We start from the raw sequence: 16,770 nt of genomic DNA, 5'->3' as shown, positions 1-16,770 counted from the left end.
CGTCCATCGTCCTCTCTTCAAACGCTCCTCTTCCCCAGAGAACGAGCGCCGGTCCGCGGTTCGGTCGCCAGACCGCTCATTTCTCGTCGTCCTTTCAAGAGCTGCCCCTCGTCTTGTACTGAGACAGTTCAGTTTAGGTGCGGGCTCATCCAAGCAAGCGTCTGTCTGTGCAGCGCCTAGCCCGTTAGCGGCCCGATTCGGGAGCAGGACACCCAGAAAACCCGCTCAAAGTCACAATAAAGGGAGTTGCTTTGTCGCCCTCATAAAAGGACTGCATTAAGTCCAACGCGCACCGCGCTTCCCTTGTCATCTTCTGTGGAAGACGAGTCTGGCCCTTCGCTTGGTGCGGTGATAACAGGTTGCGCGTCTCTCTCGTCCTTTGTGGAAGCTATTTTAATACATTAGAGAAGTTTGTGAAGACTCAAAAGAAAAAAAAATGGGATGGGGTTTTGGAATATCTTCCACATTGATTGGATCTGCTCTCACGCATCTATTGCCCCTTTACTTAACGTGTACGGTTGCCCGCGCTCACACTTTCATCGTACGTCTTACAATATTTCATAGATGCTCTTAGAGCCCCAGCGCCTGGAGTCTCACCTCTCATTTAAAAAAGAAAAAAAACAAGTTTCAAGTTCCCACGGTGGCAGACAGAAGCTTAACAAAGTGAACCAAGTGCACCTGAAAACTGCAGAAACCAGAAGACAAACAGGAAGAACTCAAATGCATATTTTTTTAATTTAAAAAAAAAATCACAATTTTTAGAGTTTGATTTTTTTAAAAATCTTCAATACACAAGGTTGGCAATGCTGCATATATACAGAATATTACAGGCCTGATCATACTCCCATTAAAACCAAAGGCAAAACTCTGAAGTTTTACAGGAGTGGAACAGAAGATGGGTGCTGTGCACATGCTTCATTGTCAGGTATGGCTTGTCCTGGTCATATGGATGACTAAGCATCCTTAATGCCACACGCAGATTCCAACACAGCCATCGTTACATGCCAAATGTGTTTCTTGCTCAATAGTTACAATGCCATTTACAATTACAATGTTTGTATTGAATATCTTTAGTGCAAGCACTGAAGTAGTCCAAAAGTTCAGCTACCTAGTTTCTAGAGTGACCACCAACCAACCTCTCACTCTCCACCTCTCCACCCTTTTAATGTATTTTCCAAGGGGGTGACTTTCAGCCTCATTTATAAAACTAAAGCCGTTAGTTCAAGCTGAAGAGACTCATGCTTTTAGCTGCCATTTCAGTCTCCAGTGCCAACTAAGAGACTGGCCATCTCACACAGATTAAAGGCACAGAATACAGTCTGATGTGTCCTTCAGCCTCCTCATATTTCAGTCATGTTCTTGCAATGAATATTCAGAGGATTACTGCAGCCCCTGAGGTTCTGACATGGAGAAAATGTCTCCTTTGAACAATAAAGCTCAGGCAGTTGGGGAAATCTAAAATGAGCTTTGAACTAGGGAGTTCAGGCTCCAGCAGAGGCCAAGAGTGGGTACATACTCTGAAGACAACCCTACCAAAGACAGGAAAGAGAGAAAGGCGTCTGGGGCATATCTGTGCCACATCACTCTGTGCTATGTTCACTTTGTGTCCGCTGTCTTTCCTGACAGAAATCATATTGCCACCTGAAAGTGCAAGAACTGGATTGGCACCCAGCAGCTCTGCTACTTTCATTTCATAACATAGCACAGAGAAAGAGGACACGGCAGACCTCATGCCTTTCCTCCCTCCCACCCCAACCAGAAGTCTCCTACAAGAGATCAGCACATGAGAGGCTGTACAGTACTCCAGAAGAGTCACGTAGTTCTCAGCTATGATATGGAATCAACTTTTGACCACAGCAAGCATGAGCTAGATTAAAAGGGATGTCTGGTTCTACATCCCACTCCCTCTCCCCTCCCTGGTCTCTCCTAGTTCCCACAACTGGGTTTTGTTGGGGGTTTTTTGTTTTCATAATTTCAGACGACAGCACTCACCTGTTTGGCATTTCTCAGCTGAGCTGCCTGGCAGGCCACACATCATCATACAAACACCCATTAAGATACTACCTGCCATCATTATGGCAAGGGTGTACAAAAGTCCAGATTCCAGAATGAAGTAAGAACTCCCAACACTAGACAGACCAAACAATAATGACCCAGGGCAATTTATCATGGCAAGGTATATATCATTATGTTCTTAGATGTGAAGAGTACAACTGACAATCTTCATTAACAATCTTCATTAACAAATGAAGCCATTAAACTCCTTTATGTGACCCCAAAGATAGACACACGTTACTGCCCCAAAGACACATACTAGGCACATGAAGAGAGAGGAATTCTGCCTGTCAATTGCTTTGAGCATCTGGAAGAGAAACAGAAGAACAATCCCAAAAAGCTGAGAAAGTAGCCCACAAGCAACAAAACCAGCAAGCATTAGTAGTGCAATCCTGGGGGGAAAAAATGAGAGTTAGTATGTTTTGGGGCTGGTTGAGGTGTGGAGCTTTGGGGAAAAAAAATCTTCTGTTTGATTATTTCAGGGAAAAGGATAAACAGGGTCACACTGAAGATATCTCACTCTACCACTGATTTCTCCATCAAAAGAGTCCATGTGGTTCTCTACCACTCAGGTCTGAAGAGGATAGCTCTGGTGCCTGAGGAAGCTGATCACTGTGAGCTCTGTAAGTACAGCTCTGTGTCCAATGTGTGTGATGGAGAAGTGAGATTCTAATTTGGCTACTGATATATTGGCTCAGTAAGGCAAATGACAAACTCACGCTTGTAAAAAAAATGGGAAATGAGTAATAATGGCAAAAAAGTAAAGGAAGCAGCTTCAGCAAAATACTGGCACTGTGAAAAAAATGACCACAATAAGGTAGACTGATATAAGGGGGGCCTGGGTGAGAGAGGCCTGGGTGAGGGAGATTCCCTGCCCTCCATCAATGCTGACCTCATGAAGGAACATATTGAGAGGCTGAACACCTTCAAGTCAGCCGGCCCTGACAATCTGCATCTCAGGGTACTCAAGGAGTTGGCTAGCATCATAGCCCAGCCTCTTCGAGAGCTCCTGGCACTCCCGTGAAGTGCCCGAAGACTGGAAGAAGCCCAATGTGGTGCCTATCTTCAAGAAAGGGAGGAAAGTGGATCCGGCAAACTAAAGGCCCATCAGCCTGACTTCTATCCTGGGCAAGGTCTTAGAAAAGATTATTAAAGAGGCCAACGGCAACTTCCTGAGGGATAGCCAGCACGGGTTTGTTGCGGGTAGCTCTTGCTTGACCAATCTTATCTCCCTGTATGACCAGGTGACCTATCACCTGGACAAGGGAGAAGAGATTGACATCATATATCTTGACTTCAAAAAAGCCTTTGATCTGGTATCCCATGATCACCTCCTGGCAAAACTGGCCAACTGTGGCTTTGGGTCCACCATGATCTGCTGGCTGGGGAATTGGCTCCGTGGTCAGACAAAGAGGGTGGTAGTTGATGGCAGTCACTCATCGTGGTGCCCTGTGACCAGCGGGGTCCCCCAAGGCTCTGTCCTTGGACCCATACTGTTCAACATCTTCATTAATGATGTGGACATTGGAGTCAGAAGCGGACTGGCCAAGTTTGCTGATGACACCAAACTCTGGGGTAAAGCATCTACACCTGAGGACAGGAGGGTGATCCAGGCTGACCTGGACAGGCTCAAGAAATGGGCGGACGAGAACCTGATGGTGTTTAACAACGAAAAATGCCAGGTTCTCCACCTTGGGAGGAAAAACCTGCAGCATCCTTATAGGCTCGGCAGTGCTACGCTGGTTAGCACTACAGATGAAAGAGACTTGGGGGGTCATGAATGACCACAAGATGAACATGAGCCTTCATTGTGATGCTGCAGCTAGTAAAGTGACCAAAATGCTGGCTTGCATCCATAGATGCTTCTCAAGCAAATCCCAGGATGTCATTCTCCCCTTGTACTGGGCCTTGGTGAGGCCACAGCTGGAGTACTATGTCCAGTTTTGGGCTCCACAATTCAAAATGGATGTGGAGAACCTTGAGGGAGTACAGAGAAGAGCCACGCGCATGATCAGAGGTCAGGAAAACAGACCTTACAACAACAGGCTGAGAGCCATGGGGCTCTTTAGCCTGGAAAAGCGCAGGCTCAGGGGTGATCTGGTGGCCACCTATAAGTTTATCAGGGGTGTTCACCAGGATCTGGGGGGACTATTGTTCACCAGAGCGCCCCAAGGGATGACAAGGTCGAATTGTTATAAACTTCAGCCAGACCATTTCAGGCTGGATGTAAGGAAGAATTTCTTCACTGTCCAAGCCCCAAAGGTCTGGAACAGTCTGCCACCGGAGGTGGTTCATGCACCTACACTGAATGCCTTCAAGAGAAATTTGGATGCTTATCTTGCTGGAATGCTATGACCCCAGCAGACTTCCCGCCCCTTGGGCAGGGGCCTGGACTCAGTGATTTTCCGAGGTCCCTTCCAGCCCTAATGTCTATGAAATCTATGAAGTACAAACCTGGGAAAAAGAGAATCACAAATTATCTAGTGAAAATCCTTCTTCCAGATGAGGAAATAGTGGAGAGGGGCTGCAAGGCATTGAAAAGTTCGGAGATGCAAGGATAGGCCATGCTGTTTTTGAAGTCTGGTTGTTGGATAGGTAAATAAATGCATAGAAAGAGTGCTTGGTAACTCCACACAACACCTATCGGACCAGATGTACCAAAAAGTCAGGTGATAGGAGATCTGCAATGAAACCAAACTCATCGTTTTTAAACTGTGACCATGGGTAGGTAACATGTACCCAGAACAAAACTGGGAAAAAATTGTATGAAATTGGGCCTCTGGAATTCAAGCAAGAGGTCTGAATAGCCAAGACAGTGAGTGGACTAGTAACTACTTGGATTTCAGCAGGGCTAATACAGTAGTAATAAGGGTGGAATAAATGCTAGGAAAGATGTTTTCTGAATCAGTCTGTGGAAAATCCCTTTAAATATGTGACCAGGTGAAAAGCGAAGAATTTATGATCAGTTTGAGTGGCAGTGGTGCTGCCTCCAGGGGCAGAAGCCATTATAACAACTGCATGCATGTTAGCTGAAATGGATTAGAGTTGCAGTGAGGACAAGGTGATGTGGATTTAACTCACGTTAGCAGCTGGAGTTCAACCCAGGTGATCTGGCATTAGCTATCTGTATTGTTTTATCTTCACTCCTGTTTTAAAAGGAGTCAAGAAAATACTTTTTTACCATGAAACATGCCATTAGTTCTCCAGAGAGAAATTAGGGCAGCACCCAAAAGGCATCTCCTGACACTGGTTAATTCTATAGAATATTTTCACCACTTTTTGCAAAAGAGGAAGCTGCCGGTCAAGATGAACTCTGCATCCCAGAGGTGGCTTTTTTGGAGTCTGAAATCCTTAGAAGCCTTGACACTAGGAGCATCCACAACAGGGAGCCAAATGGCAGCTCTTGTGGAGCAATAGCTTCCCTGTGTAGACAAGCCCTGAAGTAGCCAAAACAGTGCCAGGTGCTGTCCAAGCTGAGGCTGGGTCCAGGCTGTGGCTGTGCAAGCCGATCTGTCTGTGCAGAACCTCACTGGATGCTGTCCATGTAGATAAGGGGATGCAGGCAAGAGGTTCATCACAAGACAATGCCTTTGTTTAATACCTGCGAACTACCTCTGTCTTATTTCCATTTGGTAAAACTGCCAATGGCCTTGAATGCATTGAGCACTGACAAAGATCTGATTGCTCTGGGCTAGTACCACCCTCAGATCAGGCATACAGTACCGGCTCTCACAGTCTTTACAGGCTGTTCTGACAGCCAGAGAGCATAAAGAACTCCAACCATGCCTCCTTCAGTCTGACCCTAGAGCTAGCAGGGTAGTGGTGCAGGAGCTAGTACAGCAGATGGACTCTTCACCTAGACATTTAAGGTGCAAAGCAGGCTTAGGGCACAGCAAAGCCAGCAACACCAGACTCAGTGAGGCTGAGGACCTGGCTATGTAAGTCAGCTTCAGTTTCTGCTGGTGTTTTCCTACCAGACGTTCACATTTGGGAAACAATTGCTAGTAACTTGGAATGTTTAATTAAATGTAGCTGTATCTGAGTGAGTCTGTTAATGCTGAGCATCCCAAGTAGGCTGATCTGCAGCTGGTGAAACATATCCAAGACCCATTGACTTACTGGGGCTATGACAAGTTATCTCAGCTAGGGATCTGTCTCCCCCAAAAATCTGTCATTTAAAAAATATATAGCATCTCACTATCTCAGAGCTGTTGCTCTTATCTTGCGGTTCGTAACGGAGATTATCTCCTGCTCTGACACTAAGAACATCCCAGAGTAACACACAAAGATATTTGCTTCAGAGATAGTCCAGAACCTATAAAATACTATTTAATCTGCTTAGGGGCTGCCGGTATTAAACTGGATTGGCTATTCCTCTAGCAATATGTCCTTCACACACCTGACCCTGTCTCTTATTAGAATTTACCTGGGAGAGATCCAATGAAGATGGGGTCATTTTCTGCTGCCTCTACCCATAACTGCACCTCTATTCTGGGTGCTAAGAGTCAAAGAAACGTCTATTGCTAAACACGACCAGCAGTACCCCAGTTTGTCTTGAACATCACCTTTTGAAGGTAAGCTTGGGGGAGGGGGAAGCCATATGATTGCCTGAGAGGTATGTCTTAGACAAGACAGTCAAATGCAGGGGAAAGGAATTGAACAACAGGAGAGAAAAATGCATGTTGAATATAAATAATGATAAACTAACTAGGTTGGAAAAAGAACAAGGTAGATTTTCAGAAGTCATCAAGGAAATACGACATTTTACACCAGCTGAGAACTTACCCTTTTAGTTTTAAGGAGCTCATTTTGGAGAGAAAATATGAATTGTTATGATTAAATAGTGGGAGATAAATTTATGCACATTTTTCCCCTTATTTGTCTCTCTTGTAGTAAGGGGGATGTATTTACTTTAGTTCATTACTGTTAAATGCTTTATGTTGGAATACAGCTGACTGTGCTGTAACATGCTTATTGTTGCCATGTATACTGTACATACTATACGGGCACATGTACTTTGCAGACAAAAGGAGCAGATTTTATCTGATCTGTAACTTTCCATCATTTCAAAGGAGACTACAGAGATCAAAAGGAAACTCCTCCTATTCCAAAAGGAGACTACAGAGCCCATTTCTTCCTTTTCTGGCCTGTAGGAAGTCTAGAGCGACTAATTTAAGGGGACTGTATAGATGAAAGTATGCATGCAAATGTTAATGAAGAGCTCATTACGGAGTGGCTTGCAGAACTGTGATTTCTATTCTCTTCTAATTTAATAAAATAATCCTGTTCTGGGAAAAATGCATTAGAAAGGGCATACTCTAAACTATAGCATGCAAATGGTGAATGCTTCTCAGCCCTGAATCATTGTCATATAACAAATCTCTGTTGCTCTGGCATTTATAATTGGGCATGCTCCTTAAGTACTTTTCAAATAATTATGCAAGATATGCTAATCATCTAATAAACCATATTACAACTATTCTGCTTTGTCAGTCCTAATTTGTACAATAGGTTTAAAGAGATGTGGCTAAAGAAGCAAAAATTGCCCAGGACACTTGACATTACTATACCAAATCTTCCCTCATGCCCTTCTCAATTTGAAAAAAAATCACCTTTTGCTTGGTCTATATCTTGTATGAGTCCAAATATTGGAGAGTTGCAGAGTGAAATTAATACATATTAGAGCCATTTACCAAGCTCATTTTGATACGTAACTGGCCTGTTTAGAGGCTGGTTTTAAAATGATGGGGCTGTCACTAGTACTTAATTTTATATAGGCATTCAGCTTATTTAAAAGTCAGTATTCAGGGCAGGGACCATATCCTTTTATATGTTTGTAGGCGGCTGAACACTCTGTCAGCGTTACAAAAGAAAAAATGGGCCCAAATCAAAACCCAGCTTGAACGAACCCTGAGCTGTGAGGCATGGAATAACTGACTCCGACTCCTGAACTGATGGTCAGGGCCTTGCTCATCTTCATAACAAGGCCAACTGAAAGAACAGATCTGTACAGTCCCAAACAGTGCAAAGTCACAAACTTGAAATCGATGTGCAGATATGACCTTGCCAACCTGAGCACATCTCATATAATCAGAACATAATGGCAATCAATGATGCATTAAGTTGCAAAGCAGTAGGCTTTACCTCTATGGTGGAAAGAAGCTATAGATCCTTGCATTACGCCTTTCATACTAAAATGCCTTCTTTTGCAGGATTCTGCCCTTTATGGCGTGTCATTCTGGTCCTAATGATATCCTGGCGCTTAGGATCATTGAGAAACCCCCAACGGTGGATGTAAACACAACGTGTTGACCAGGAGAAGCCTCCATTGGCTTCAGGAGCTTAGATCAGATTTGTGAACATTTAGAAAATGTATTTACCACCAAGGAAAAAGCTTCGATGGAACCGTGTCTTTTTCCTGCTGGCCATGATACTGACTTTCTCCATCTATCAGTTTATCTATAAACCCCAAATCCTTTCAGCCTCCTGGGGAGGACCTCAACCTGAGGAGCAAGTGAAAGTGGCCATCAGAGACCTTTCCAGCAACACAACGGCTGCAGCACACAATGACACCACAACGCCCAAGATAAGGCAATGTGTGTATGTGGATCCTGAGCCAACTGTGCCCATCTCTGTGGCAGTGAGTCCAAGCCCCCTGCCAGGAGATGTCACATCCAGCCACCCAGATGAGGAGAGGCACTCTCCCACACATGCCCCCAAAGGAGAGTACCCCGAAGATCTGTTCAGCGTGGAGGAGCGCAGGAAAGGGTGGGTTATCCTTCACATCTTTGGTATGATGTATGTGTTTGTGGCTTTGGCCATAGTGTGCGATGAATTTTTTGTCCCTGCTTTGGGAGTGATCACAGAAAAGTTACAGATCTCTGATGATGTGGCGGGAGCCACCTTCATGGCAGCAGGTGGATCAGCACCAGAACTCTTCACATCTCTCATAGGTGTGTTCATCTCACACAGCAATGTGGGCATCGGCACCATTGTGGGCTCAGCCGTGTTTAATATCCTTTTTGTCATTGGTACCTGTGCCCTGTTCTCCAGGGAGATACTCCATCTGACCTGGTGGCCACTGTTTAGAGACATCTCATTCTACATTTTAGATCTATTGATGCTCATCGCATTTTTCCTAGACAGTTTAATTGACTGGTGGGAAAGCCTCATGTTACTGAGTGCCTACAGCATGTATGTGATCACCATGAAGTGGAATGTATACTTTGAACAATGGGTGAAGGATCTGTTGACCAAGAGGAGAAATTTCATCCAGGCGGCAGCTTTAGAAGTAAAAAAGAAGGTTGGTGCCTTCGTTATTTTGATATCTAGTTGGGAATGTCGTACTCAAACCACAAGGAAACACAGAGCCCCTTTGGAAGAGGACACATTAAAACAACCCAACCAAGGCCTTCAAACTACAACAGTGGGTCAAGGCAATTGACTTGCTGATAATTATTTAAAAAAGAGGAGGCATCATGTAAATATTGGGTAGCAACAGAAAATAAGGAAATCAAGGGAAACTTTGATCGGGGCCACACACTAAGGGCATGTATCTTTTTTCAGAGAGCTGCATGGGATTTGATCATTCAGCTGGTATTGATGAATTAACCCCATTCGGCTCTGGAAATTCAGGGAATCAGCATCTGGTACAGCAGAGACTCTCACTTTGCCGCATTGGTTCAGATCATGTCTGTGGAGCAGATCTCATTCATGCAGCTAGCGGATTGGTGGGTGGGAATACGGGGTTTTATATTCACAGTGAATAAGCATGAGCGTCTGGGGCTGCATCCACTACTTCCAGTTTGGGAAGTGGAGGCCTCGAGCTCACTGATGAGGGTATCATTACCTTCCCTCTGTACACAGTGTCAAAGGATTGGAGAGTGACAGCTCATGTAGGAAGGGAGGAGCAGGAAGTAGATGCAGGACGTAGGGTCCCTTGAGTAAACTCAGTGGCATAATCTTCAGAGGCCAGATTTTTGGAGATTTTTCCACCAGGTCCCTCCAATTTCTGTGACTTTGGGGGTCCCCACATGTAAACTGAGGCAGTGGAGCCGGAATTGTTGAAAGTGCAGAAGAGGGAAGCCCTGTCCCCATCTGGATTTCTGGTTCATAGCTGAAAGATTGTGGAACCAAAGTTCACTTTGTGTGGTTCCTGCTGAACGTGGCAGATTTCCAACAGGAAACCCATGCATAATATATTGCTGCAACATGCACACATAGACTTAGACACTACATTGAACAGCAGGAATCACATCTGGGGCCTTCAACCCCCTGGGAACAAGCCCCTCCACTTTGAGCGACAGGAGAACTAGCTGCAGCAGATCATAAAGTTGCTGGAGCCAGCCAGGCTGGAGAAACCTGATTCCGCATTACATGGGTAGAGGGCAGTCCCACTCAGTGTGGGATTAGCCCCCCTCTGCAACTTTGAGAAGATGGGGAAGGTACACTTTGGGGACTGAGCTAGTGGTTGCCTGGTACCTCAGGAAGTATTGCAAAATGGGGACGCTATAGCTCTGGCCCTTCATCCAATTGACCACTCCCTGCTTTGCTTTCTACAGTGGTTTGCAAACCTCACCCCCTCTCCTTTATGGTCATAAGCTCCTCCTCTCTGAAGGAAGTGTGTGGCCCCAGGTCAGTGAGCTGCCCTCACAGATACTTGCAGATAGCGCTTCTCTGTCTCAGACTCGTGTATGGACAGTGCCAGAATTGGGGTGAGTGGAGGCAGCCCATGTGCACCCCCATGTGACTTGTTGCTCTTGTTTGCATGCAGAAAAGTACGGGGTCCGTCCTCGAAGATGGAGCAAAACCACCAGGAGAGAGCAAGAGGCTGCAGGTAGGTGGGCAGCAGTGTTCTGTGGCTCTATTTAGTGTGGGGTGTCTTGGGCAAGAGTGGAGTGGGCCCATGCTCCTATCGAAGGTGCCCTCTTCTGTATTTCAAGATCCTCAGTCCCCGTCCTGCACTCATGACTTGAGCAAATGGGAACACAACCCAGCTCACTGTGCTCTCAGGCACACTAAGAACTTGATTGAAGGCCTGGACTACAGCCTGACCACCCCAGGTCTGCTCTTTGCATTGGTACCAATGGAACCAATGTTGGTCCCTGGCACCAGCCCTGAAACCATGAATCGTGACCATAGTGAATCACACAACTGGGAAACCAGTGAAGGGCCCTGGTACTAATGGCTGTATTGTCCATGTGCCCTGTTCTGCAGCTCATGCCATCCTTGCAGCGAGGAGGCAGCTCAGCCTCTCTCCACAACAGTCAAATGCGTAGCACCATCTTCCAGCTCATGATCCACACCCTGGACCCCCTGGCAGAAGGTGAGCAGATGCCGCTCAACTATACGAACTCGTGCCCTACCCCTATTGCAGGTACAAATCACTGTGATGTATACAAAGCTATACAAGTCAGAGTTGGTGTAAAGCAACATGGTTTTGTCAAGGTCAGCCATATCAGTTTATACCACCTGAGGACTTGGCCAATCATGGTAGATATGCTTATTGCAGAAAAGAAGTTCCTTGTGAAAGTTCACTCCTTCCTCTGTTGGGGAGCCTTCTGCGCTGGCATGCCATTTCTGATTCTCTGTGGGAGCTGTTATCCCAATAACAAGAAACTCCAAGCTTGTTACAAACACCTAATACAAGGTAGGAAATGAAAAATTCAGCAGATCTGCTTTTGCTCTTGCATCAGACAGGTTCCTCAGCAGATGAAAGATGATGGGGCATTAACAAGATTGTAAAACTGCTCTCCTTTTCTGAGTTGGTGGCTAGTGGCTCTGTGAACCTGGAAGCAGATATTTTCTTTTTGCCAAGCCATAAATAAGTGATTTAGAGATAGATGGTTGAGTGTCATAGCAAGGCAACTATAAGGTAAATGCTTATTGCTGTGCTAATGCAAAACTGTCTTACCATTGCAAACATATTGAAATCCATGTACTTGTAACCAGATAGCAATCTCTGGTCTTTTTTATGGGAGCATATCAGCAACCTCTCCTTATGCCACGGAGGTGGAATGGGTACCCAGCAGTGGTAGGCATAATGAAAATATATTAGTTAAAGGATTTGCTTCTGATATCTAATTCCAGCTCTCTTGCAGGTATAACAAGGGATCATTTCTGACAACAGTGTTTCAGATTTGTGTGAGGCTCTATGTGTTAGGGATTCAATGACACATTCTTTAGATTCAAAGATCTCATTGCTTTGATATACAAAAATAAGCAGAGGCTGGCTTTTAACATGCATTGTTAAGCATTTGTATTTTGTTTACGCCTATTGAAATGCTTGACTTTTAATAGTACATTAGAGATATTAACACAGGAAGACCCAGAGATCTTCCTTAGCTATATACATCTTTATCGCTTCACACACCAGTGTCAGGCTAAGAAATGAACAAGATAACCCTCCAGAGCCAATCTAAAACTTTCCAGAAAATATCCTTCCAGCAGTTGTTGAAATTCAGACACAGGTCCCTGTCAGGATAATGAAATTAAAACCTTGGGTGAATCAAAGTCAGGAGCTAGAGCTGAGCAAGCTGTTCTCACTCTTCTGTGTGCTGGGTGGGATTTGAAAAGGAGTCCAGTGTTTCACTTAATTTTGTTGCCACTGAACTTGGCAGGAATTTTACCACTCGTGTCAATAGGAGCAGAGTTTGGCCAACGCTGAGCACTTCTGAGCCCTTGCCCTGCATTGCTATTCTCTTTTTAGTACTGCATGACCTTTATCACTCATAGTGTCCACAGCACTTAACAGACAACATGCCAGTTTCTTGGGGTCTAGATGCTGCTCCAGACTGTGCTCACTCAGTGCCTCACAACCCTGAAATCAAGGAATAGCAAAAGTGACATAGTGGTGTTTCTGAGCCTACCTCTCCCAAAATGGATTGGGTGTAGAGGAGCCAGACTCCAGAATACAATGCAGTGCCCATGCCTAGGAACCTTGAACTTGCCACTTTCTACCAGCCATGCACCTACACATAGATCCAAGGTTGAGTTTCCAAGAAACCACAAAGCTCGCACATTTTTTTTTAATTGACAGCTTTTCTTTCTAGCTCCCAGCATGCAATCCCACTGCCCTACTTGTTCTAAAAGGATTATCTGTTATACCATTCAAAAAGAGATTGAAGCTAAGCAGATAAACACCTTTTGTGTATATCATTAAGGTTATGAAAAGGACTGTCCAACCCAAACTCCTAACACAAACTGGGCAGGTAGAGGCAACATTGGTAAGTACAGTGGGGCAAGAGGCTCTTTTTTTGGCAGGGGTTTAGCAAAGAATATCAGCCGTCTTTGCAGTGGAAGAGCAACCAGGCATGTGGAGCGGTAGAAGGGTGTACCCTGTGTGAGCTATAGCCACCAGATGGCAATGTGATCACACGCACTCCAGCATATCTACTGAACCCAGGAGATGGCAGCAGCGACATATTGTGTGAAGACACGCATTGTGAAACAAGATATTATTGTACAAATGCTCTGCGGAAAAGGTGCTGCTAATATCTGCTTGCCCTCTGTGCCTACCCAGACGCACACAAGTGGCCACCTCTGGCACATTAAAGTATGTCAAAAAGGGAGCTGTCTTTGGAAAGCTGTTGGAATAAATAAAGACTAGTAATAATAGTAGCAGCATGTAGAGGATGGTCACACTTGAAGTGAGGGCCTCAGAGTGTCAGGTGATGTACAGACATGTAGCTGGAGAAAGTCCCTACCATTAAACATTTGTAGCCTGAAGAGGGAGGGTCTGGGAGAAGGGAAGCATAATTGGTTTTGATGGGACACGCTGCTGTGATGCTGACCCTACTGTGCCTGGAAGGACTGCTCCAGGCAGGCTGTCTCCTCAACTAGAAGCTGGATAGCTGTGTCTACATGATGCCTTGGGCAGGCCAATTAGCATTGCTGCAACAGTCCAACCAACCCACCCCCAAACCAATTAGCCCACTGGCAGCACTAGGCAGACACAACCACGCCATGTTTAGTTTCAGAGCCAGCCTATAGGGAGCAGGAGCAGAGTTTGAAGGCCCGGGTGTTAACCTTGGGAAATGTATTGCGTAGAGTGTGGACAGACCCAGAGAGGTTCGGTGACTCACCCAAGAAGCCTCTGGCAGAGACCAGGTCCTAGCTCAGCACCATCACTGCCAGTCCAGCCTTTATCTTAATGATGCTCCACTGCAGCTTGCCAGCGTGTCATTCTCCTCTATAGGATACAGCAGCCAGCACATTCAGAGTTGGAGTTTCTGTGGGCAGCAATGTGCTGTTCCCAGTTTCCTCTTATCCATTCCTGTATCATCAGCATTTAACCCTGTGGCAAAAGGCATGATCAAAAAAATGTAGATAGGTTAAATGGGAAATTACATCCCCAGGGCTGCCCCTTCTCACCTCACTGCTGTGCTTAGGGAAGTGTTTTGATCGGAGTTCAGTATCCGCTGTTACCTTTCCAGCACTGCCTGTGAAGCCCATGTCAAAAAAGAAATAGCTCATACTTAAACTGGGGGGCGCTGAGGGGGCTTCTGAAGCAAATGGACTGGCATTGTTATACCAACACCAACGGCAGTCAAAAGGGATATACCAATATGTCAAGAGCAAGGGGAAGACTGAAGAAACCATGGGTCCCTTACAGATTGTGGAAGGCAATCTAGTTACAGATAATGTAGAGAAGGCTGGAGTATTTAATGCCTTTTCATTTCAGTCTTCATGAACAGGAGTAGCTACCAAGTGATGAGTGCAATTGGCAACAGAGATAGACAAGGAGTCAAACAGCTTAAAGTAATGGCAGACAAGGTTAGGGATTACTCAGAGAAGCTAGATGCTTTCAAGCCAGCAGGACCAGATGGGATAAACCCTAGGGTACTGAAGCAATTGGGTGAGGTCATTTCAGAGCCATTAGCTATTCTCTTTGAAAACTTGTGGAGGTTGGGTGAGGTCCCAAATGATTGGAAAAAGGCAAATATAGTACCCATGTTTAAGAAAGGGAAGAAGGAGGATCCAGGAAATTACAGACCAGTCAGTCTGGTCCCAATACCTGGAAAGATATTGCAGATATTCAAGGAATACTGTGAAACACCTAGAGAACAAGGTGATCAGGAACAGGCAGCATGGCTTCACCAAGAGCAAGTCATGCCTGCCCAACCTGATTTCCTTCTATGATAGGGTGATAGGCTCTGTGGATGGGGAGAGAGTAGTGGAGAGAGTGTGGACTTCAGCAAGGTTTTCACACCATCTCCCACAACATTGTCATTAACAAGCAAGGGAAAAGCAGATTACTGTAAGGTGGATACATAACTGGTTGGGCCATCTTACTCAACTAGTAGCCCTCAGTGGTTCAGTGTCTGGTTGAGAGGAGATATCAAGTGGGGTTTCCCAGGAGTCTGTCATTGTTTACTATCTTCACTAAAGATATGGGCAATGGGATTGAATGTATACTTAACAAATTTGCAGATGGCCAGTGGCGATGCGTAGGGGGAGAGCAGGGGTGTACGTATACCCCCTGAGACCGCTGGTGCACCCCCTGAATTGCCATGCTCGCCACTTAGGCAATGGGCAGTGGGGGCAGGTGGGAGTGCAGGTGCCCCCCCCATAAGTACCAGCCAGGGAGTAGAGCACTGCAGCACTCCCAGAAGCGGTCACAACCACTTCTGGAAGCAGCCGCAGTGATTGGCTGCCTTGCAATGGGCTGCAGGGGGACTCCCCAGTCAGTGAGATTGGCTGCAGGGGACACCCCCCCCCAATTGCTGACTGGTCACTGTGGGGGCATGTGCCCCCCCCAACTAAGGCGGCACAAGTCGCCCATGCAGATGACATGAAGTTAAGTGAAGTTTTAGACATTCTGGAGGGCAGAGCTAGGATTCAGGATGACTGAGATAGACTGGAGAAATGCTTCACAATCAATGAGAAGAGATTCAACAAGGACAAATACAGAGTCCTTCACTTGGGATGCAATAATTGCATGCACAAAGTCAGACTGGGGAATGACTGGCTAGACTACAGCATTGCAGAGAAGGACCTGTGGGTTACAGTGGACCATTAGCTGAATATGAGTCACCAGAGTGCTCTTTTTGCACAACAAAAAGTCGACAGCATCCTGGGTTGTCCCTTACACATTAAAGGAAGTGATTTTTCCACTTTGTTTAGCACTGGTGAGGCCCCACCTGGAGTCCTGTGTCCAGTTCTGGGCTTCACAACTCAAAAAGGATGTGGACAGACTGGACAGAATCTGGCAGAGAGTAATAGAGATGATTAGAGGCCTGGGAAAGAAAACTTACATGGAAAGGCTGAAAACCAGGGTTTTTCAGTCTGGGGAAGAGAAGAGTGAAGGGGGACTTGATAACAGGCTTCAAATACCTGAAGAGCAATTACAGAGAAGATGGAAGTGGGCTTTTTTCTTCAGCTGTAGGGGAAAGGACTAAGGAGCAATGGCCTCAAGCTGCAGCAGGGGAAATTTGGGTTGGTGATTAGGAGGAAATTTCTGACTATGAAGGTGGTCAAGCACTGGAACAGGCTGCCTGGGGAAGTTGCAGCAGCTCCATCCCTGGAAGAGCAGGTTGGAGAGACACTTGGCAGGGATGGCTTAATCAGGGATGATCCTGCCTTGAGCAGGGGGCTGGACTAGATGACCTTGTGAGGTTCCTCCAGCCAGACTTTCCTATGATCCTGTGACATAAGTGTTAGTCAGCTTCTTGTTCAACTACAGCTTCTAATACAAGTTCCTGCTCTCTTCCCTCC

At 45.8% G+C, this 16,770-nt stretch overlaps 1 protein-coding gene across 1 annotated transcript in view; it reads left to right on the top strand.

Moving 5' to 3' along the window:
- The first annotated feature begins 291 nt into the window (after positions 1–291).
- SLC24A1 (solute carrier family 24 member 1) overlaps positions 292–16,770 on the top strand; it is a 30,617-nt gene continuing 14,138 nt past the window's right edge. The window contains exons 1-6 of the mRNA XM_090028803.1: positions 292–925; positions 2,538–2,678; positions 6,475–6,629; positions 8,268–9,358; positions 10,829–10,891; positions 11,272–11,431. Of these exons, the coding sequence (XP_089884929.1) occupies positions 8,426–9,358; positions 10,829–10,891; positions 11,272–11,431 (1,156 nt within the window). The 5' untranslated portion in view covers positions 292–925; positions 2,538–2,678; positions 6,475–6,629; positions 8,268–8,425. The remainder of the gene's footprint in view (positions 926–2,537; positions 2,679–6,474; positions 6,630–8,267; positions 9,359–10,828; positions 10,892–11,271; positions 11,432–16,770) is intronic.

The sequence above is a fragment of the Crocodylus siamensis genome, chromosome 15 (assembly GCF_052110815.1).
Source record: "Crocodylus siamensis isolate JL-2025a chromosome 15, ASM5211081v1, whole genome shotgun sequence".
NCBI lineage: Eukaryota > Metazoa > Chordata > Crocodylia > Crocodylidae > Crocodylus > Crocodylus siamensis.
Note: the sequence above shows the minus strand (reverse complement) of the source record. Positions and strands in the feature narration are given on the sequence as shown.